General features: G+C 52.8%; 1 protein-coding gene across 2 annotated transcripts in view; it reads left to right on the top strand.

Moving 5' to 3' along the window:
- WWP1 (WW domain containing E3 ubiquitin protein ligase 1) overlaps positions 1 to 23,792 on the top strand; it is a 1,173,512-nt gene that overhangs the window by 724,349 nt on the left and 425,371 nt on the right. For both annotated transcript variants that reach the window (XM_078687073.1, XM_078687072.1), the window contains exon 19: positions 16,309 to 16,449. In XM_078687073.1, the coding sequence (XP_078543199.1) occupies positions 16,309 to 16,449 (141 nt within the window). The remainder of the gene's footprint in view (positions 1 to 16,308; positions 16,450 to 23,792) is intronic.

Raw genomic sequence — 23,792 nt, 5'->3', positions numbered from 1 at the left:
TACGCAGCTCCCCCTCGCACCGGGCCCACTTGAGAAGCTCGGCCTTCCACTTCTCCACCGCAGGGCCCTTATTCGCCTTCCATTGGGACGTTATGGCCCGCTTCTCTAGGAGTAGCCCAAGGTCCAGGAACTTGCTAGTAATCTTGTTCCTCGATGTGTGTGGGAACCAGTGTAGGATGCAGTGCGCCATGGTGTATTGCAAATCTCTCTCCGTAACCTCCTTCAGGCTGTCCACAACTTCCCGCCAAAAGGAACCCAGGGCTGGGCAGGACCAGAACATGTGTCGGAAATCAGCTAAGTCCGCCGGACAACGCGGACAGGCCGCCAGGTGGGCCGGGAAATGTGTGTAGTTTGTCAGGGGTCAGGTAGGCCCCGTGTAGGATATAGAGGTGCACCAGCTGAAATCTAGCGTTACGCGTCCCGTTGCGGACCCGGGCCACTATACCGTTCCACGCCTCCTCAGGTATTTCCGTCGATAAGTCAGCCTCCCATTTCGACTTCAGGGTTAGCAGTGGGGTGATCGTCTCCGAGACCATGCGCTAGTATAGGCACGTGACTGCCTTGATCGTTCCCGCCATCATTACCACATATTGGCAGCCCAGGGACAGTGGCGGTTCCGTCATGCCCGACTTCCAGTGCCTGCGGATCGCCGCCGTTAGCGCCGCATGAAGGAGAAAGTCTCCCCCCGCCAGATCAAAGCGGTCTCTCAGTAGGTCAAAGGGCAGCAGGACGCCGTCTTCGTAGAGGTCCCCCATGGACGAGAGTCCGTGCAGCTCCCATCCACCGAGCCCGTGCCACGAGCCCCCATGCGGTAGCGCCCCGCACAGCCTGAGCGGGATCTCAGGGGCGTAAGGGATCGTAATATGGCCCCTTCGACGATATCTGTTCCAGCATTTCCGGGCCGTCGCAAATTCCTGAGTGAGGTGGAAATCTCCCATTGGGAGCCCCAGAACAATCCGGGAAAGCACCTGAACCGGGCCCGCCGGCTCCCCCATTCCATCCTCTCCTTGTCTGGCTCTCGCAATCCATTGCGTCAGCCATTGTAACTGGGCCGCAAGGTAGTAGAGCTCGTAATCCGGCACCGCGAGCCCTCCCTCTTCTCGAGGGCGGAGGAGCGTACTGTGAGCCACCCTACGTCTGCCCGCTCCCCACAGGAAACCAATTACTAACGACCGCAGCCGCCGGAAGTATCCTGCCGGGATCCATATCGGGAGGGTCCTGAAGAAATAAAGCAGCCTCGGCAGGGTCACCATCTTAAGGAGTGCCACTCTTCCCATTAGCGACAGTGGGAGCGTGCCTGTGAGAAGTTGGCCTGATGTGCAGTGCTCACTATTCTAGTGATCACTATATATCAGTCCAAACAACCCTTATTGATGATTGGTTGTAAGTCAACCTTATAGACCAGCTATCCTAGTAGCATGAATACGAGCAGTCTAAGGCTAAGACTCTAGAGGGCGTGTTAAGCCAGCTGTTTTACCATCACATTACCCCTTGAACACCCAGTGAAAGGACACCACACAAGTTGTTATGAAAATAAACAGTGTATTTATTAGAATCACAACAACCCTGTACTCTTTATGAGGACAGGGTGCTAAGCACACAACAAAACTCTTACGAAAATACTTAAGTTAGCACGTTATACACAAATGCCCGAGGGGCACGAAAAACCATATACTCTAAAAGTGGAATGCGAATTACTAGCAGGTAAGTAACAGTTCTAATAGGCTTTGGAATCGCTAGGACTGGACTAGGGAATCGTTAGATTACTTCTAGGAGACCTAGGGGACTCGGGTGCAGAGTGTGCACTCTCACGCGGGATGCGGGACAAAGTCTATGGAGGCTAGTAAAGGCAAAGTTAGTGTTCACGGGCGAACCCGACCTGGTAGGAAGAAAACGACAGTGGATCCTGACCCTAGGATAGTGAGGCTATGCTGGGACACCGAAGTGCCGAAGTTACCTAGCCCAGGGGCTGCAGCTGCATAGGTCTGAAAAGACGTCGGGGATCTCGTTGCCGGACCAGGAGCCTGGAAGGAAGAAGTTGCTGGCAGGCGACCAGTGAAGAAAAGTTCGATGGATCCAAGCCTGGATCAAGGAAGAAGAAAACCTGAAAGCAGAGGGGACCAAGTTCTTGAATCACTAGCCAGTGATTAAGTGGGCACCAGGATGGCACCGGGCGAAGTCACCGCAGTCAGGTGAGTGGGCGCTGCTGGGCTCTGCAGTCTCTCGGACCAGGAGGCGTTGTCGGCGACCAGGATGGAGGTGCGAGCTGTCCCACGAAGGTTCTTGCTGTCGACGTCGCTGGACCCAGGATTGGGCAACAAGTCTTGGCAAATGCAAGGCCCACGCGGTGGACCTAAAATGGCGTCTTGGGTGGACCAGGAGGGTCCAGGGTACTTCTCCGATGGAGGGAAGCAAGGGCCAGTCTGGAGCAACCAGGCCAGCAGCAGAAATGTCGTCGGGCGTCGTCAGGAAGGCCACAAGCCAGCGGGCTAGTAGCCAAACAACGCGGTGAGCAGCAAAAAGCAGAAGGGCCCCACGCAGATCGTGGAGATGCTGGGGGGCTGCTCTTCGGTGCTGGAGCTGCTCAGGGTGGGGGCTTCTCGGACCCCAAAGCACTCACCAGGAATTCACTCGGCGGGCTTGCTGGAAAGAAGTCGTGCAGTCTTGAAGATGGCCGGTCCCTCGAGGTCTCGTCACACCCACGAATCTCAGCGTGACTGATGATGCAGGTAGAGGTCAGAGGTGCCAGGGAAGCCGGTTCTCGTCGAGCTGGGCAGTCTTGATCCGGAGGAGAGACTTGCAGCAGACCGCAGTGTTCTTCAGATGGTGCCTGCGGATGCAGGGTGACTACTCCTTAGTCACAAGGGAGAAATCTTAGGAAGAAGTCTTGAGTTCCTTTCGTGGAAAGTAGTTTCAGGATTCAAAGATGATCTGATTTGGAAGGGGGCCAGTTCCTACCTTTATCCTGTAAAAAGGGGCTGGCACGCGACTAAGTCCTGCCCTATGGGTGGGACTAGGAGGGGGGTGGTTACACCCACTTCCTTGGCGGGCTTTTCCCCAGCACAGGGTCTGGAGTGACCCTGGAACTGGTTCCAGCCAGCCTATGCACAGTGAGCACCGGGGTGCCACGTGCAGTCACCTTCCTCTAAAGCCCTGCCTACCTACAATACACAAAACCCTGTCTGGGACGGTGCGGGCACCGCCCCTGGCAGGAAACCCTTTGTCCTTATCTCCTGCTCTGGGAGGACTCCCAGCAGCAGGAGGGCAGACTTGTGTCTCGGTGGCAGCATCCATTTTGTGGAGCTGAGGCTCTGTTTGGCTTTAACCGGGGTTAGGGGTTACATACATGTCGTGTCCCTCTAGAAGGGTGGAATGCTAACCCCGTCGCCAGAATTGGCGAGGGGTTAGTATTCCAATTCGTATGACACCTTACTCGACATGTTTTGATAAAGCGATACCAGAGTTGGCATATAACCGCGAGGATTATAATGCACTTAAGAGTATATGGTATGCGATATCATGGAAACGGCTAAGGGATGGATCCCGAAAGCCGCAGACAGGCTCAGCTCATGCCAGAGCACCATCTCACACGATTCCAAGCACTCTGCCTTCAGGATTGTTAAGGCCTGCCATAGGAGTGACTGATAGGAGATCTGTGTGTCCATTTTTAGGGTTAGATATAGGTATACTATACCTAAAGCAAAGGGTGATTACACCACCTTGCCCCAGCTGTCAAGCAGCCAGTTGTGTCAGATTTGGATGGCCAGCCAGGGGTGGCATAATACATGCTGCAGCCCCTGGTAGGCCCTGGGTACACCTATGCCCTGGGTACCTAAGGTACACTGTACAGGGACTGGTAAGGTGACTCAGTATCCAATTTAGATATGTACCTAAGGTACATGGAATCCATTTTACAGAGAGAGCAGTAGGCCTGGGGTCCTGAATAGCAGGGCCCCAGGTCAACTAAGTCAGAAAACCAGCAAAACACCAGGCAAAAAGTTGGGGGCAACCATAGTCAGGGATCTACCTTCCTACATAACCCCCCCCCAAACGAAAGGAGATAAGGCTAGCCTTGCCAGGTAAGCCTATATTGCCTGAGTGGCCATATAAGGAAGTACCAGCACTGGCATGGTTACCCCCTATGTCATGGTCCACTAAGCAATCCCTCACCCTAAGGGTGTCTGAGGGTCTCCACCATAGGGAATCTCTACCTGTGGTGTGTTTTGTCAAAGAAAAAGGCTGGTGCTGAAATGGAGTACTGAAGTGAGGCTCCACTAATTTTGGGCTCAGCTTCCTCCAATCATTTTCCACCATAGAGGCCTTTCTTTCCAAGACTGAGTTGTTTTGGGCTCTCAGGGTCAACCTCTGGCTACCTACAGCTGGAGGTTGGGTCCCTCTGTTTGGCTTACTGGAGGGACAGGTCAGGTCTGGGGCCCTCAGGTCCCAAGTTTGGCTGTGCCCAACAGTGTCCATCTGTGGGAGGTCCCTACCTAATTTTAAGGGGGATCCCTCAGGAGTATGTTTTATTTTCACTTGGCTAGGACTACTAGCTTCAGTGCCCTTAATCTGCTGATTGGGAAATTCTTTTGGACAGGGGGCCCCTGGGGGTCCAACACTGGCCTCCCTGACCTCTACAGCCCTGGGCTGACTGAGGCAGGGTAGAGAGGGGCAGGTTACCTGCTCCAGACTGGGTCCCACCTTGGAAGGGTCCACTGACATCAGGGGTTCTGTCAGGCTAGGCCTGACTACCTCTGTGGCAGTTTCTTCACAAGGGGTCAGATCAGTTCCCTGAGGAGGCTGACCCTTTCCTAAAGTCTGGTGGGAGGGAGGTTTCTCTTCCTCCTCAATGCTCTCTGTCTGAGTGGAGTGATCCATAGTTTCAGGCTTCACAACACTATCATCTGTCTGAGTTTGAGCTGTGGCCATCACAACTCTCCCAACCTTTTCAGGAGGGGGCTCAGTTTGGGTGTGGGCTGTTACCATTACAGCCTTGACAACCTGTTCTGGGAAGGAAGTTGTCTGAGATGGGGTTGTGACTGGCACAACCCTCCTGACCTGTTCAGGGAGGACATCCTGGACTGGGGCTGTGGCTACCACTGCCCCACTAACCTTACCATGGATGTTTACCATTTTAGAATGGGTTTCTTGCTCTACTTCAGCCCAGGCTGAGAGCTCTAAATCATTCCCCAGTAGGCAATCAACAGGCAAGTTTGGTGACACTGCCACTCTCTTGTGGCCAGTGACACCTCCCCAGCTGAGATTGACCACTGCCATGGGATGATCTCTCTGTACTCCATCAATATTGGTCACCTGGTATGTGGCACCAGGTAAAAGTTGCCTTGAGGGGACTAGACTCTCAGTCACCATAGTGATGCTAGCCCCTGTGTCTCTATAGGCCTCAACTTTTATACCATTGATGAGGGGCTCCTGTCTGTACTTGCCCAAAGTGTTGGGACAAGTTGTGAAGTTGGCAAACCCCATGCCAGTCTCACAGACAAGAGTATCTAAGTTTGGGGACCTGGTTAGGCCAGAGTCCCCAGGAACTCCCAAAGTAAATGCACCCAAATTCTTGGGGGCACTCCCACCACCTGGGGGATTACTACTAGTAGTAACAGGAGGTTTGGGAATGTTACTTGGGGGTATGTTTTCCTTATTGTTATTCTTTGGGCAACTGCTGTCAGTTTTTAAATGACCCACCTGTTTACAGGGATAACAATAAGGTTTCTTCTGGTTGTTGGAAGGATTCTGGGACCCACCCCCCTCAGAGGATTTTTGGGGCCCTGATGTGGTTTGATCTGTAGATTTATTCCCACCCTTCTCTTGAGGCTTGGTTGATTCCTTTTTCTGGTCACCACCTTGGTTCTTGGGCCTAATCCTGGTTCTGACCCATTTGTCTGCCCTCTTACCCAATTCTTGTGGAGAGGTCAGATCAGAGTCTACCAGGTGCTGGTGTAATAACTGGTTCTGACAATTATTTAAGACTTGCTCTCTCATAATAAGATTATACAATCCTGTGAAGTCAGTAACCTTGCTACCTAGTAGCCAGCCTTCCAAAGCCTTAGTGGCACAATCAACAAAGTCAGACCAGTCCTGAGACTGAGTTTTCTGGGTGTCTCTGAACAGCAACCTGTACTGCTCAGTGGTTAAACCAAACCCATCAACCAGTGCATTTTTCAGGACCTGGTAATTGTTAGCATCCTCCACTCTTGTAGTGAGGAGCTTATCTCTACCTTTACCATCAAAGGAGAGCCACAGTATAGCTGCCCACTGACTCTGGGGAATGCACTGCACAGTGCAGGCCCTCTCCAGAGCAGCCATCCATTTCTGGATGTCATCCCCTTGCTTAAAGGGGGGCACTATTTTAGTCAGGTGTTTAGTATCTAAACCCTTCTCTCTATCTCTTGGGAGATTGCTGCCACCAGTGGGAGCTAGCCCACTCATCTTCTGCTCTCTAGCAAATGCAAGCTTTTCTTTGGCCAGGGCAAGTTCTTCCCTTTCAATCCTCAGTCTAGCTTGTCTCATCCTTGCTTCATGCTCTCTTCTCTGAGGGGAAGTCAATCTCCTCTGGGGAGAGTTCCTTCTCCCCTGAGAAGAGGCATTAGAGTGCAGAGATCTAATGGAGTCCCTAGAAAGAGATCTATCTCTCCTAACTCCAAGGTTAGGCCCACTTCGGGTTAGCACCGGGGGTCCCCCAGATCCTAGCCCAAGTAAGTCTAAGTTGGTCCTGGTTAGCCTTCTGACTACCTCAAGACCTTTGTCTACCTCATCCCCAGAGAGTTCCTCCTGATCCTCCTCCTCCTCAACTGCAGTAGCAGTGTTGGGGAGGTCTGGATCCCCAGAGGTTCCCTCTAAGGCTGGCATGTTCTCATGTAACTGAGAAAGCTTTCTGGCATCATATGTCTCTAAGAGACCTATCAGAAAGGGAATGGTGGGGTTAGACCCCTGCTTCAGTTTTCTGGAGACACAGATTTGTCTCATCTCCTGGAAACTGAGAGCTGCATATCTTGAAGTGACCTGTGGAGAGTCAACACTGACCAGGGGAGTCTCAGTAGAATCTCCCTGGGTAGACATGCTTTTCTAGTGAGGTGTAAGTGGTGCACTTACCTACACTATATGTTTGCCTACTGATCCCTTGCTAGAGTTGTAGTTTAGGGTGTGCTAGGCCCTAGGAGCTACAACAGCTGGTTCAGTAGAACTCAGAGTATTCTAAGCTAAGTTATATGTACCTTTAGTACTTATGTGATCTTTCACAAGATATTCTTAGGGCATGTGTGGTAAAACAACAGCAAGCTCAAATCCCAACCGCTGCTCACCAATGTGAGAAGTTGGCCTGATGTGCAGTGCTCACTATTCTAGTGATCACTATAAATCAGTCCAAACAACCCTTATTGATGATTGGTTGTAAGTCAACCTTATAGACCAGCTATCCTAGTAGCATGGATACGAGCAGTCTAAGGCTAAGACTCTAGAGGGCGTGTTAAGCCAGCTGTTTTACCATCACATTACCCCTTGAACACCCAGTGAAAGGACACCACACAAGTTGTTATGAAAATAAACAGTGTATTTATTAGAATCACAACAACCCTGTACTCTTTATGAGGACAGGGTGCTAAGCACACAACAAAACTCTTACGAAAATACTTAAGTTAGCACGTTATACACAAATGCCCGAGGGGCACGAAAAACCATATACTCTAAAAGTGGAATGCGAATTACTAGCAGGTAAGTAACAGTTCTAATAGGCTTTGGAATCGCTAGGACTGGACTAGGGAATCGTTAGATTACTTCTAGGAGACCTAGGGGACTCGGGTGCAGAGTGTGCACTCTCACGCGGGATGCGGGACAAAGTCTATGGAGGCTAGTAAAGGCAAAGTTAGTGTTCACGGGCGAACCCGACCTGGTAGGAAGAAAACGACAGTGGATCCTGACCCTAGGATAGTGAGGCTATGCTGGGACACCGAAGTGCCGAAGTTACCTAGCCCAGGGGCTGCAGCTGCATAGGTCTGAAAAGACGTCGGGGATCTCGTTGCCGGACCAGGAGCCTGGAAGGAAGAAGTTGCTGGCAGGCGACCAGTGAAGAAAAGTTCGATGGATCCAAGCCTGGATCAAGGAAGAAGAAAACCTGAAAGCAGAGGGGACCAAGTTCTTGAATCACTAGCCAGTGATTAAGTGGGCACCAGGATGGCACCGGGCGAAGTCACCGCAGTCAGGTGAGTGGGCGCTGCTGGGCTCTGCAGTCTCTCGGACCAGGAGGCGTTGTCGGCGACCAGGATGGAGGTGCGAGCTGTCCCACGAAGGTTCTTGCTGTCGACGTCGCTGGACCCAGGATTGGGCAACAAGTCTTGGCAAATGCAAGGCCCACGCGGTGGACCTAAAATGGCGTCTTGGGTGGACCAGGAGGGTCCAGGGTACTTCTCCGATGGAGGGAAGCAAGGGCCAGTCTGGAGCAACCAGGCCAGCAGCAGAAATGTCGTCGGGCGTCGTCAGGAAGGCCACAAGCCAGCGGGCTAGTAGCCAAACAACGCGGTGAGCAGCAAAAAGCAGAAGGGCCCCACGCAGATCGTGGAGATGCTGGGGGGCTGCTCTTCGGTGCTGGAGCTGCTCAGGGTGGGGGCTTCTCGGACCCCAAAGCACTCACCAGGAATTCACTCGGCGGGCTTGCTGGAAAGAAGTCGTGCAGTCTTGAAGATGGCCGGTCCCTCGAGGTCTCGTCACACCCACGAATCTCAGCGTGACTGATGATGCAGGTAGAGGTCAGAGGTGCCAGGGAAGCCGGTTCTCGTCGAGCTGGGCAGTCTTGATCCGGAGGAGAGACTTGCAGCAGACCGCAGTGTTCTTCAGATGGTGCCTGCGGATGCAGGGTGACTACTCCTTAGTCACAAGGGAGAAATCTTAGGAAGAAGTCTTGAGTTCCTTTCGTGGAAAGTAGTTTCAGGATTCAAAGATGATCTGATTTGGAAGGGGGCCAGTTCCTACCTTTATCCTGTAAAAAGGGGCTGGCACGCGACTAAGTCCTGCCCTATGGGTGGGACTAGGAGGGGGGTGGTTACACCCACTTCCTTGGCGGGCTTTTCCCCAGCACAGGGTCTGGAGTGACCCTGGAACTGGTTCCAGCCAGCCTATGCACAGTGAGCACCGGGGTGCCACGTGCAGTCACCTTCCTCTAAAGCCCTGCCTACCTACAATACACAAAACCCTGTCTGGGACGGTGCGGGCACCGCCCCTGGCAGGAAACCCTTTGTCCTTATCTCCTGCTCTGGGAGGACTCCCAGCAGCAGGAGGGCAGACTTGTGTCTCGGTGGCAGCATCCATTTTGTGGAGCTGAGGCTCTGTTTGGCTTTAACCGGGGTTAGGGGTTACATACATGTCGTGTCCCTCTAGAAGGGTGGAATGCTAACCCCGTCGCCAGAATTGGCGAGGGGTTAGTATTCCAATTCGTATGACACCTTACTCGACATGTTTTGATAAAGCGATACCAGAGTTGGCATATAACCGCGAGGATTATAATGCACTTAAGAGTATATGGTATGCGATATCATGGAAACGGCTAAGGGATGGATCCCGAAAGCCGCAGACAGGCTCAGCTCATGCCAGAGCACCATCTCACACGATTCCAAGCACTCTGCCTTCAGGATTGTTAAGGCCTGCCATAGGAGTGACTGATAGGAGATCTGTGTGTCCATTTTTAGGGTTAGATATAGGTATACTATACCTAAAGCAAAGGGTGATTACACCACCTTGCCCCAGCTGTCAAGCAGCCAGTTGTGTCAGATTTGGATGGCCAGCCAGGGGTGGCATAATACATGCTGCAGCCCCTGGTAGGCCCTGGGTACACCTATGCCCTGGGTACCTAAGGTACACTGTACAGGGACTGGTAAGGTGACTCAGTATCCAATTTAGATATGTACCTAAGGTACATGGAATCCATTTTACAGAGAGAGCAGTAGGCCTGGGGTCCTGAATAGCAGGGCCCCAGGTCAACTAAGTCAGAAAACCAGCAAAACACCAGGCAAAAAGTTGGGGGCAACCATAGTCAGGGATCTACCTTCCTACAGTGCCCCAAAAATCAAGGTTCTCCTTAGTATGTCTGATCGCCGACCCAATATTTCCCTCAAGAATGTCTTTCTTGTCATGGAAGATTGAGGTCCCTAGATATCGCAGGCCCCGTTCCTCCCATGTCACCCCCTCCGTGGCCTGTGGGTACATCCTCCGCGGGCGGGCCGGGAACAGGTAGGACTTCGCCCAGTTCACCCTGAGTCCCGACACCCCGCTCAACGATTGAAGGAGGGTTTTTGCACCCCGGAGCGAGTCCGTGGAGTCCGCTAGGAACATCAGCAGGTCATCTGCATATAATGCGATGTGGTGTACCTGCCCATACACATCCAGCCCCGAATATGCCCGACCCAACCGGGCTCGCGCCGCGAGGGGTTCAACGGCCATGGCGAACAAGAGGGGGGAGACAGGACACCCCTGGCGAGTGCCCCTGCCCACTGCACACAACTCAGAGATAACTCTCCCAGTTCTGACCCTCGCCGTTGCGTTCCGGTATAGCAGCTCCGTCCAATCCACAAAGCCCTCGCCCAGGCCCAGTGTACGCATGACATGGAAGAGGTAAGGCCACTCCAGGCTGTCAAAGGCCTTTTCTATGTCTACAGCAAACACCACCGCCTCATCTCCGTCATAGGTGTCAGCCTCTAGAACATGCAGGAGCCGCCGTACGTTGAGCGCCGTGTTGCGGGCCGGGATGAAGCCAGACTGGTCTGCATGGATTAGTCTGGACATATAGGGGAGCAATCGTGTCGCCAATATTTTACTCAGAATTTTATAGTCCAGGTTGAGCATGGACAGGGGGCGATACGCCGTCCGGTCCCACGGTTGCTTGCCTGGTTTCAAGAGGGGGACTATGAGCGCCTCGCTAGTGGACGTCGGCAGGCTGCCCAGTCGTTTTGCCTCATTGTAAAGGCCCGTCAACTTGGGTGCCAGAAGGTCAATATAGGTCAGGTAGAACTCCGTCGGCAGCCCATCGGAGCCCGGCGTCTTGTTCCGTGCCATATCCTTGATGGCCACTCTCACCTCCCTCTCCTCGATTTTGCTCCTGAGTCGCTTCGCGTCCTCCTCCCCTAGTTCCGGCAGGTCCAGTCCTTGCGTGAAGCTCTGGAAGTCTTCCGCCGATGGTAGGACCCTGCTGCGGTACAGCTCCGTATAGTAGTCAAAGAATATCTCATTTATCCCTCCCTGGTCAAACCGCGCCGCACCCGTGTGGTCCCTGAGCTCTAGGATGACCGAGCTCCGTCGAGCTGGGTTGGCCAGCCAGGCCAAGAGAGCTCCCGACTTATCGCGCTCCGAGTGTGCACGCGTGAGGTAGGCCTTGTAGTCAAAGCACCTGAGACGCTCCATCGTCGCCGCCACCACCTCCCGCGCCTCAAGTAGTGCCTCATGCATGTCCGGCCGCTCCGGCCTCGCCCTCTCTAGTCCCCTCAGCTTCTCTTCCCCCTTCGTAATGTCATCTAGCAAGGTCCTTCTAACTCCTGACGCCGCTGCTATACATTGCCCCCGTACCACTGTCTTGAATGCGTCCCATTCAATCGCAGTTGAGCTCGCGGAGCCTGCATTGAGCTGGAAGTACGCCTCGATGTTCGAGGCTATAGTGGTGCGAAAGAGCCGGTCGTCCAGTGCCTCCGGACGCAGCTTCCAGGCTGGGATTCGCGGGCGGTATCGCGACCAGCGCAACTGAGCAAGCAGCGGGTTATGGTCAGAGATCGTGCGCGTAAGATATTCACTGTGGCACACCTCTGCATGCACGTCCTGAGAGCACAGGAAGGCGTCAATGCGAACGTGGAGCTCGTGGAGAGCGGAGAAAAACGAGTAGTCTCTGTCGGACGGATGGTTAGCCCTCCATGAGTCGACCAGACCCCATTGGCGTTGCCAAGCAGAGCGCGCAAGTGCCAGTTTTCCAGCTGGTGCGTTAGGTAAGGGGGGATGCGATCTGTCTAGTGTAGTGTCAAGTACGCTGTTAAAGTCTCCACCAAGGATCAAAGGCTCCACCAAAAACGGGGCCAGCTTGTTGGACAGCAGGGAGAGGAAAGCCGGTAGGTCAGTGTTCGGGGCGTACAGGCAACCCAAGGAAAGGTCCCTCCCATCCAATTTGCCCCGCACCATGACATATCTCCCCTCTGGGTCAATTAGTTGCTGGGTGCACTGGAAAGGAACTCCCGTCCGCATCCAAATGGCCACCCCCCTAGCATATGCGGAGTAGCCAGTGTGGTAAATCTGCCCCCTCCACCTCCGTTGTAGCGCCCTCCCTTCCTTAGCTAGTAGATGTGTTTCCTGGAGGAAGGCGAAATGAATACCCCTTCTGATCAAATAGGAGTGGATTTTGTGGCGTCTGTGCATAGTATGCATTCCCCTAACATTCCATGTGATGCATTTGTAGTCTAGGTCGGGTCCCATTGTATAGTCTGTTGCACTCCTATCACACTCTCAGCGACCCCCCTGGCACGTCCGGGTCCCCTCCCCATTCCCCCCCCAAACTTATCAAGTAAACGTCCCCAACTCCCACACCCCAGGACAGACATCCAACTTGGAAACCCCATCCAAACTCTAGTAACGAAAGTGTATCTCAAGTGAATAGGGCTAGGGTGGCTAGAGCGCCTACCCAAACAGGACCGGAGTCCCCCACTCCCGCCTCCCCCGGTACAGTCAGGAGAAATCCCCCTTGCTCTATTCCCCCCGCACATTCCAGTGGCGAGCAGCAGGAGTTCTCCGCATCCCACAGCATAGCGTCCAAAGGCAGCTCTCACCCGCAACCCAGGCCCAGTACCTTACAGATTCGTCCATCTGCTTGCCGTCTTCATCAGCCAAAGATGCCGTCCGCTGGATGGGGAGTCACCACCGGCAGGTCCGTCTCCGAGAGATCATGGCTACTACTGGAGCCAGGACTGGGAGCGCCGATCTTCGATTGCTCCGATGTGCCGCTGGCAGGGCTGACGTCCCCCTTGCTGATGGCCGCCACCGCCAGCACCGCCTTAGCCCTCTCCTGCTGCCATCTCGACGGGGAACCAGATCTCCGAGGCGACGTCGTCTCAGCTGAGTGCCTACCAGGTGAAGCCTCCGGGGGAGGGCTCGCGCCCGACCCCCCCCTGTTGGCCAACCAGCACCAAGCCTCCTGCGGTGTGTGGAAAAAGTGGGACCGTTCTTCAGCGATGACCCGCAGCCGGGCCGGGAACAAAATAGCGTAGGGTAGCTGCATCGACCTCAGTTTCCGCTTGACTGCCAAAAAGGAGGCCCGTTGTTTTTGTACGTCCCTGGTGAAGTCCGGGAAGATCATGACCCTGCTATTATCTATTCTCAAGTCCGGCAGGTCCCTGGCCCTCCGGAGGATGTGATCTCTGTCGCGAAAGTGCAGGAGGCGCATCACGATCGGTCTCGGCGGTCTCCCCGGCATGGGAGGGCGCGCCGGTACCCTGTGCGCCCGCTCCATGGCGAAAAACTGGGAAAGACCCTCCGGAGCCACCTCGGTCCGCAGCCATTCCTCCAGGTATGCTACCGCATCTTGGCCTTCCACCTTCTCCGGAACCCCCACGAGGCGGAGGTTGTTGCGTCTGGAGCGCCCTTCACTGTCTTCGGCCCTAAGCTCCAGCACTCGGACCTTCTGGGCCACCTCCGCCAGCGACGCTCTCAGAGTGGCCACATCCTCAGGCAAGTCTTTCAGGGTTACCTCCGAGGTCGCCACTCTCTCCTTCAATTTCCTGTGGTCATCCTTCAGTAGGGTCAGGTCGGAGCCGATGGTGTCCATGCGTTTTTCAAGAGCTTCCCGTGACGCTACATTTGCCTGCATTATGTCACTCAAGGACGGATCTCGCTGGCCAGTCGAGCCGCCCGCTCCAGATGTCGGCGCTCCTTCCTCCTCAAGGTGGCCCGGGTCGTCCAGCTTCAGGGCTTCGAAGCCCTTCTTCTTGCCTCCTCTCGCCATGCTGCCGGGCGGAGAGGCCTGTGTCTCGCAACCGTGGCACGAGTGGATCAGGGGATTCCCGGGTCCCCCTCCGGCTGCACCACAGTCACTCGGTGCTGTACCAAGTCCCCTCCAGACAGGGCTCCAGGTCGTGCAGCAGCTCCAGCCGCCTCGCTATGGGTGTTGGCTGCCCCCCCGAGTGCTCGAGGCCGAGTTCTCGTCTGCAAGCGGCAGGTCCAGGGCAGTGTGCAGCGTGCAGGCGCCCCTGGTCAGCGATCTAACCTCTATCTCCAGTAGTCCAGGCGTCCCCGCGGTGGACACCAGCGAGGCAGGGCACCTCCCTCCTATACCGCCTCAGCTGTTCGGCCCTTCCGTGCTGCCCAGCCCTTGCCAGGCGGGGTCCCAGGGCATATGCTCCTCGTTCCCTCCTAGGCACTTCAGCAGTCCCAGTCCGCCGCCCTCAGATCGTGCAGCCACAGGTCTCAGCCGCCATTTTGCCCTTACAGCACTCCGGCCGTCTCGCCTCGGGGCTTTACGCCTTTGGCCTCCCAATGCCGCTTGTGTCAGTCCACCTAGGGCTTGAGGCCACAGGGGCTCCTCAGTAGTGGTAGGGCGGCGTCTCTGCACAGCCCGGCTGCGCTGTCATTAGTGTTCGGATCAGCTCCGGTACTCCGGGGCCGCCATTTTAAGGTCAGGCAGCTTGTCGCGTCGCCGGCCATCGTCCTCCCCAGACGGCTCCACGCTGGGCAAAGTCTCCACTCACCCACGGCAGCGGAGGGCTCCCGCTGCAGCGCGGATGGTCCGGTCTGGCCCCTGGTGTTCTCCGCCGCCTGCAGGGACTTGCCGTCAGGCGTAGACAGCAGGGACTGCAGCCGCCATTTTGGGCGCCTGATGCTCCGGACGCCCCCTCGGGAGCAAAGTCGCTCGTCCTGGGCCGCCGCGGGGACCTCAGCGCCGCCAAAGTCAGTCCCAGCGCTCACCAGACCCTCCCCTGTGTGTCCGGGGGTCGGATGGTCGAGCTGGGGGCCAGGATATGCTGCGGAGTGAGGCGGGAGCGGAGGAGCTCCGCGGTCCCACTACCTACTACATCGGCGTCTTAGCCACGCCTTGTACAAACAAACCTGTATATCAGTGCTTAATTTATTTATTTGAAAATGCTGGGTCCATAGTTGTTCTTAAGAGACAGCCAACAGTGCGGTGAATGTCAGGCTTGCTGAATATCATGGATGCCTTGTTTTGATACCATCATACCTCCCTTCCACCACCCTACACTTCTGTCAGTAAATCAATCTTGATTGTACATTTTCTTCTCTGCTTTCTCCGCTTGTTACTCTTTTCTTATCTTTCTCTTCCTCTTGTATAAGATGACATCTTCTGTAATTCTGATAAAGGCCACTCTTGTCTTTTCAGCCAGCAGAATTTTAAAATAACATTTTAAACAGTCCTAGAGGTGGGATGGGGTTTTATCATAGGTTTGTGTGGAACTGTATTGAAACTGTTTGAATCCTGCCTCGCTGAATACTCTCAACAGAAGAAAAGAGGCTAGTCTGTCTTTGATCCTACTCCTATGTAATGCGGTGTCCATCAGGGCTCCATACTTGTGACACTCTCATCTTAAACTAGAACCACATGGAGACCTTAAAGGTCTTTATACATCCTGTCACCCATACATCAATGACATCTGAAATGCATCTATTATTGGATTTTCCTGATTCCATCTCCATGATCAAACTGAGACTGCAAGCCATGTATAAATGGATTGATAAAATTTGCTTCCGCTGAGACTGATATTCTTGCATCTCCCAAAACTGTAACACCAGATTATCTGCCTTGAAACTATTAAGATTGTAGGTATTACTCCATAACTTACTGCAGCTGCCAAATATCTGGGATACCTCCTAGATCAAAACTTTTACCCCATCAACCATATTCAAGCCTTGTTGTTGAGATTTTAATTGCAGATGTTGAATCACAGTAACCATGTACTCTCTAGGCAAGACTTGAAAATAGCAGTAGAGGCTCTTGTACTTTTCTACCTTACCTGTGGCTCGGCTTCCCCACAATGGACTGGATCTACTTGGAGCCATCTGTGTGCCTATTCAACATGTCTATTCAACATCTAATCCAAATGTTTCTAACTTTGTCACCCCATTTATTGCTTTCCTTAAATGTACACGTTGTTGCTGTATCCTTAAACCTACTTGTGACTGCAACTAAATTCTCTTGAATTTCCATCTTAACCACTGGAGCCTATTATGAAGTGTTTTTTTTTTTAATGAGGTCCCATTTCTTCTTACATGTTTAATGTAGATTGTATTGACTGTTCTCTTATTGTGTACTGCTTGCGTTTGTTTTAGGGACAACAACATTGAAGAGTGTGGGTTAGAAATGTACTTTTCGGTCGACATGGAGATCTTGGGGAAAGTAACTTCACATGATTTGAAACCAGAAGGCTCAAATGTTCTGGTAACAGAAGAGAACAAGGAAGAATATATTGGGTGAGTAATATAATCTTATTGTTTAAATTTGCACGGGGAACAGGTCAACAGCCTGAAAGTCTAAGTCATGACTTTTCCTTACATCATGATGCCTGAATGGTGAACACAAATACAGGGAGGTCTATGGTAAAAACTTTCACGAAAATAACATCTAACCTTTAGGTGATCTACCATTTGACAGTTTCAAATATGAAGATGCAGAATGATCTCTGTACGTTCAAGTATGAAATGTCTATTTGAAGTGCTGATGCATCATTGTAATTTTTTTTTTGTGGATGCTTGGTTTGCTGCATGTATTAGCGACTTCACCCAAGGTTTAGATGTGTCATTCATCAAGGGGGAAGAGCGCATTGATAAATTCTCAATATCTGGCAAATTAGAAAAATGTATCTTGGATGTTTTATTCTGTGGAGTTATGATAGAAATCTGAAAGAAACACGTTAATGTTAGATGCCGCCCTCGCGCGATGACGTCAGTTCTTTCTTTTTCCGCACCAGCAAGCGCAGATTTGGGAAGATCAAGTACCCCCAGTCACTGTTTGACTGATTTTTTGAGATTTTTTTGTCTCCATTTTTCAAGTCCATCGACTCCTGGTCCTGAGTAGGGATACCCGGTTTTCAGTTCTGTCACCGTATGCCGGTGAGTGACCCCCACGACGTGTGTCTCTACTGCCTGAAGGTCGACTATGACCCCAGGTTGTGCTCCAACTGTCGGGCCATGGCGCCGTAGACTTTGCGGGAGCAGTCCCGAAAGTTGCTAGAATCCCGGCAGTCGGCTCAGCGCTGTTCCAGGTCCCGGTCATGGAGGAAGTTAGGGGACCGGTCGCGGAGGCACCATCACCATTCTTCGGGTTCGAAGCCCTCGCACTCTGGGTCAGGTAAGTCGAGGCACTCGAAGAAGTCAAAGAAGCGTCATCGCTCTCCAATTTCCCCCTGGCGATCACGCAACACGGCTGAGGGTGCAGGCGGTCCCACCCCCCGCGGCTCTGGTGGGTACTGCGCAGTCGACCCCGGCCTACCCACCCCGGCCAGGTGCAAGACTTTCTCGCAGCCATGGCTGCCCTTTTTGGGCTGTCGGCCCCCGCTGGTGCACCTTCGGGCACGCGGCCCGACTGGAGGTCCTTGCTCTGCCCTGGCAGCAGCTTCAGCCTCTGCACCACCGACGACTTCGGTCACGGCGTTGCAGGACCCCCTTGGATCCAGGCCTGGATCCAGGTCGACGCTGGTTGACCTCACGTCTCCTCCACTGGCGTCTACTCCCCCGGTACTGCCTTTGATGTCGTCCAGTCCCTCAGACGACGTCAGCCTTGTTTTCAGCCCCGTACCGCACACTGCGCCGGTCCGGCATCGGTCGACGCTGATTCGGACTTGGATGGGGGATTTCTATCCCTATGTTCAGCCTCCATCTTTTCGCCCTGTCCCTCAGGCCATGGAGGAAGAGGAGGACTGGGAGGGGTCTGAGGACCCTCTCACACAGCAGTGTGAGTAGGATCAGAACTGGGCAGAAGACTTAGGGGATGCCAGTGGTCTTGACCAATCGCCTGACCTTGGCTTCCTGTCTCCTCCTTCTGTGGCACTGGAGGAGGGAGCAGCCTATGGTGTAGTTTTGATTAGGGCAGCCGTGGCTCTTGACCTCGAACTCCCTACGATGGCCTTGAGGACTAACCTCTTCACTGAGGTGCTCCAGCTGCCAGTAAGCTCTTTGCTGCCATTCAATGATGCACTAACTGACGTTCTAATGGGCACTTGGTCCAGGCCCAGCACAGGGGCTCCTGTGGATAGGAACGTGGGCAGACGCTACCCCCCGGCTCCGGGCGACCCTGCTTTTCTGTCCACACACCCCACCCCGAGAGTCTATTTAACCAGGCCTCTACTGCCCAATGCTTGCCCCTTGGGCCGATATTCCCACTCTGTGTGGGATACGATTGCGCGAGTGCTGCCTCAGTGTCCAGAGGAGGCCCGGACAGTGCTCTCCCAAGCTGTTGCTGAGGGGAGGGATGCAGCGAAGTTCACCATACAGTGTGGACTGGACACCGCAGACTCGCTAGGCAGAGCAATTTCCACAACAGTGGCGCTCCGCCGCCACGCCTGGCTGCGGTCCACTGGCTTTTTGGGGGATGTCCAGAACTCCCTTATGGACATGCCCTTTGATGGCCATTGCCTTTTTGGAGACAAAGCAGATCCTGCACTGGAGCGCTTTAAGGACTCCTGGGCTACTGCCAAGTCCTTGGACCTTTCCACCATGCGCACGGCCACTTCTGCTTTTCGTGGCCGCAGAAGGGGCGCCCGACACCTTAGTTCAGCCACAAGCCGCAGAACCAACCTCGAGGCGGACGTGGGCTCCGCCGTGTCTGGGAAGGGGGCCAGCGGGTGGGTCAATCCACCTCCACCCCTGCAGCATCCACCTCAAAGCCTTCCTAGTCCGAGCTTTCAGGCCCATCAGACGCCAGTGGGCGGCAGGATTCGCCATCACCCCCTCCACTGGCGCACCATCTCTTCGGACAGGTGGGGGCTGCAAATTGTACGGAGGGGCTACTCCCTCCCTTTAAAGACTACCCCTCCAGCCATGCCACCCCAGTACCACCACATGTCGGGGGATCATCTGCAACTTCTTCAAGAGGAAGTTACGGCCCTCTTGGCCAAGGCGGCCATTGAGTGTGTTCCTGTCCCAGAGTAGGTCGTGGTTGCTAGTCCCACTACTTTCTGGTACCCAAGCAGGGCAAGGGCCTGCGTCCTATCTTGGACCTCAGAAACATCAACCGCTTCCTCCGGAAGGAGAAGTTCAAGATGCTGATGTTGGCTCAGGTCTTATCTGCTCTCGACCATGGAGACTGGATGGTAGAGTTGGACTTGCAGGACGCATATTTCCACGTTCCTATCCTGCCGGCCCACCGGCATTACCTGCGGTTCATGGTTGGCTACAAGCATTTTCAGTTCACTGTGCTCCCCTTTGGTCTTACCAGTGCCCCTCGGGTGTTCACGACAGTGATGGCGGTGGTCGCAGATCAGTGGTTTCAGTCTTCCCCTATCTCGACGACTGGTTGTTGAAGACGGGCTCACCCCAGACAGTTTTCTCCCACCTCCAGACTACGGCCGACCTCCTGCATTTGCTGAGGTTCTCCATCAATGTACCGAAGTCGCACCTGATTCCCTCCCAGAAGCTACTTTTCATCAAGGCGGGTCTGGACTTGACACAGTTTCGGGTTTATCCTTCCGAGCAGCGAGTTTGGGATATTCAGGCTATGATTCCGATCTTTCAGCCTGTATCCTGGGTTTCCGTCCGGATGACCCTTCGGCTGCTGGGCCTTATGGCCTGCTGCATCCTCTTAGTAGATCATGCCAGATGGCATATCCGGGCTCTGCAGTGGGACCTGAAGTCCCAGTGGGCACACCATCAGGGCAACCTGTCCGATCACTTCCAGATCTCAGAGGGCACTGCACGACCACTGCAGTCTTGGCTCACGAATCGCGATGGGGTCAATGGCAGAACCCTCTCCCTTCCCTAACCGGAGCACACAGTGGTCACAGATGCGTCCCTCTTGGGATGGGGTGGCAACATGGGAGAGGCAGAGATCAGAGGACTTTGGTCTCCGGCGGAGTCCGGGCTCCACATCAACATTTTGGAGCTTTGGCCGACCAGACTTGCCCTGAAGGCATTCCTTCCCTCTGTCCAGGGAAGTGTGGTGCATTTGTTCACGGACAGCACCACCGCCATGTGGTATTGCAACAAACAGGGCGGGGTGGTGTCATGGACCCTATGTCATGAGGCTCTGCGCCTCTGGACATGGCTGGAACATCAGGGCATTTCCTTGGTGGTTCAACACCTGGCAGGTTCTCTGAACACTAGGGCGAACAAACTCAGCTGTCGGTGCATGATGAATCACGAATGGCGTCTGAATGCGGACGTGGCACAAGGTCTCTTTCAGCAGTGGGGAGAGTCTTGGTTAGATCTATTCGCCAACGAAGAGAACGCGCAATGTCATCAGTTCTGTGCGTAGGAATTTCCAAGGTGGTACTCGCTCGGCAACTCTTCGTCGCGAGTGGAGTTGCGGTCTGGTGTACGCCTTTCCTCCTATACCACTTCTGCCCAGAGTGCTGAAGTAGATCAGGCGCGACCGGGCCCAAATCATCCTTGTGGCTCCGGATTGGGCACGAGGACGGAATACGCCTGCAAGTGGAACAAATTTGTGGCATGATGCCCCTCTTTCAGAGGTTCTTCTGTTCCTTCTTTCTTTGGCCCAGCAGGGCTCTGCTCTGGGCACTATCAAGGGCTATCTTTCGACTATTTCGGCCTTTCTCAGGCTCCCTGATCAGCCCTCTCTTTTCAAGTCCCCTGTTGCAAATAGATTCCTTAAAGGCTTTATGCACATGTTTCCTTCTGTCCCTTTCGTGATGCCTCAGTGGGACTTAAATCTTGTTCTGACCTATGTGATGTGTGCTCCTTTTGACCCACTTCAAAACTGTCCTCTTAGTCTTCTGACATTAAACACTGCCTTCCTGGTTGCCATCACCTGTGCCAGAAGAGTGAGTTAGCTCCAGGCTCTTTCTTGTAAACCTCCTTTCCATCTGTCCATCGGACAAACTTGTCCTACAAACACATCCATCTTTTCTGCCAAAAGTTGTCATTGCATTTCACATCGGGCAGACCATCACTTTGCCTACCTACTTTCCGCCTCCGCATCCTTCTAGAGAGGAAGAGAGGCTCCACCATCTGGACCCAAAATGTGCGCTCTCATTCTATCTGAACCGCACACAACAGATCCAGGTGGCTGACCAGCTCTTTGTTGGCTAAGTGGGCGCCAAGAAAGGTCAGGCTGTGCACCAGCAGACCATCTCTCGGTGGGTCGTTCTGTGTATCAAAGCATGCGATTCTTTGGCTAAAAAGGAGCCTCCAGTGGGGCTACGCACCCATTCTACCAGGGCGACGGCAGCCACTACTGCTTTGGGACTGGGAGTTCCCTTGCATGACATCTGTCAGGCAGCTATGTGGGCCTTGCTACACATGTTTACCAAACACTACTGCCTGGACAGCCAAATCCGGAGAGATGGCTTCTTTGGCCATTCTGTTCTCCGGGACCTTCTTGTGTGATCTTGGTTCGCAGACCGACCACCAGGGTTTGTATTGCTGGGGTATCTATTCTAAGGTAAGGAATCTATCACTAACGTTTTTGTTTCAGATGTACAAGTTACTTACCTTCGGTAACGATATATCTGTAAGAATCATTGGTTAGTGATAGATTCCTTACCGCCCCACCCATCCTCCCCTTTCTGCAAACTGATTTCTAGGGTTAAGGTCATCCCTTTCAGGGCTCTAGTTTCATTGCACCAGTAGTCAGTTTCTTGCATGGCTCTCCGTTCCTGGCGCGCAGAGTCGTGTACAGAACTGATGTCATCGCGCAAGGGCTGCGTCTAAGTAGCTTCTGCCACGTCATCCTGGCGACCACGACGCCAACTACGGACGGGGAGCCGCACAACACCACCTTCCAACACGCAGGGGTACTGCTGACGAAAACTTTCCGGATCCAGCCTTATGCCTGGGAGTAATTTTAAGGTAAGGAATCTATCACTAACTAATGTTACTTACAGATATATTGTTACCGAAGGTAAGTAACTTGTGCATTGGGTATTTATAACCTTTTTAAAGCTGGCACTGCCAAATATTTATACATCAAGAAGGTGAAGTCCGCAGCTATCCTAGTAAAGAATATATGACACCAAAAAGTATGTATCTTCCCGAATTATCCCAATCGTTTTTTAAAACTTTTCTTTTCGCTCCCTCTCCTGCCAAAGTTAATTTGGCTATTCAGGAACAAAAGTCTAAACCGACAAAACGCCCAGAGACATGGTTGAGTTGAAGAAGTGTTGTGTTAGTATATCTTACAAACTAAAAAGGAATCCAAAACTTTCATCCTAATAATCAGTACAATAAATCTTAAGTCACAATGTACATGTGGTACCTTTGAAATCGAATGAATAATCACAAAATGGAGTTAAGAAGACTTCTGATCTAAGAAAAACAGAAATTGAGTTTGAAAGTATCTGACCCTTAAAAACAACATATCTCATGGTTCCATTACTGTGATACCTAGGTTTCATCAGCAAAAAAACAATGTATCCCGTGACAGTCAAAGTATGGAACCATCAGATGTACGGGAAAATAAAGTGTACTGTTTATGAATAGCAAGTTTAGTCTCAAGCTCTTGTAAACAGTAGAGAAAGAGTTTTAGAGAGGTTTCTACTTTGGGAGATAATTTCAGCCCTACTCTCATTTAAGTACCTTCCCCAGCTGAGGAAACAATGTGATACACTTGCAACTAAATAAAGGAAATATTCCTCTGCGCACTTGATGATAGCCAAGAATATTAACAATTCAAAACAATTCCATTAACAGAAGACCCAGTCTGTATTAAGAGACATGCTGTACCAGGTTTGATAATGCAAATGCCAGGACGCGGTCTATTATTCTAAGAGGGTCCGAGAGGAATGGAAAGAGATTTGACCTAGTTAAGTAGAAAGCAGAACGTAGGAGGTGGATGCACACGTCGTATTGTCATATCAAATGTTATCTACAGACATGCCCATCAGCTGTAGAACAATCTGTAAAAATTAATACAACTCCTTCCAGAGGAATACAAGGAAAAGGATAACCTGAGAGCCCAACAACGGAAGGTGATGGTGTTTTAGTGCTATTCTGGGACCAACTTTATTTATTTGATATTATAATTCATCTACCAATTGCTTAACCTCTTGCTACCTGTACCAACTACTTTGTCCTCTGATGGATCTTGTTATGTGCTGATAGGGACTGGAATGTTCGGAGGATGGACAATCATCATATGAGGACTAGGAATGGGATAATTGTTATCAGTTTTCTTTTGTCTAACTGTCGAGAATGTGTCTAAAATCTCCTAATAAATCAATCAAACCCCATAGATTTACCCTCAAAGTAACGACGAGACCAAATCAGCAGAATTTAGTTACAATTTCCAAGTTTAGTGGGGGGCGCTAGGTGGCGCACTACCTATACGTCCGCACACCGGTGAGGCTCGTGCCCTGCCAAGCTATATTCCATGCTTTTTGCCCATCCTATCTTGCTTGTTTTGTACACTGACCTCACCTCGAGTCGGCTGAAGTAATGAGGGCTCCGGTGATACCACTTTGAGGTGGAAAGTCCGGTGCGGCGGTGCGCCTGGAGCTGCTGTTTTGCTGGCGGACTGCTGGATCTCGCTCCTGTGTCCGTTTAAGCGGGGAAGTAGCTACGAGAGGCCTTAGTCGGGGTGGGAGGAGGGCAGAGGCGTGCGGCGCATCGGGCCGCTACCATCCACCCTCTGCATTTGTGTCTGG

This window comes from Lissotriton helveticus, chromosome 4_1 (genome assembly GCF_964261635.1).
Source record: "Lissotriton helveticus chromosome 4_1, aLisHel1.1, whole genome shotgun sequence".
Lineage (NCBI taxonomy): Eukaryota > Metazoa > Chordata > Amphibia > Caudata > Salamandridae > Lissotriton > Lissotriton helveticus.
The sequence above is the reverse complement of the archived record's forward strand: the minus strand, read 5'-3'. Positions and strand labels throughout refer to the sequence as shown.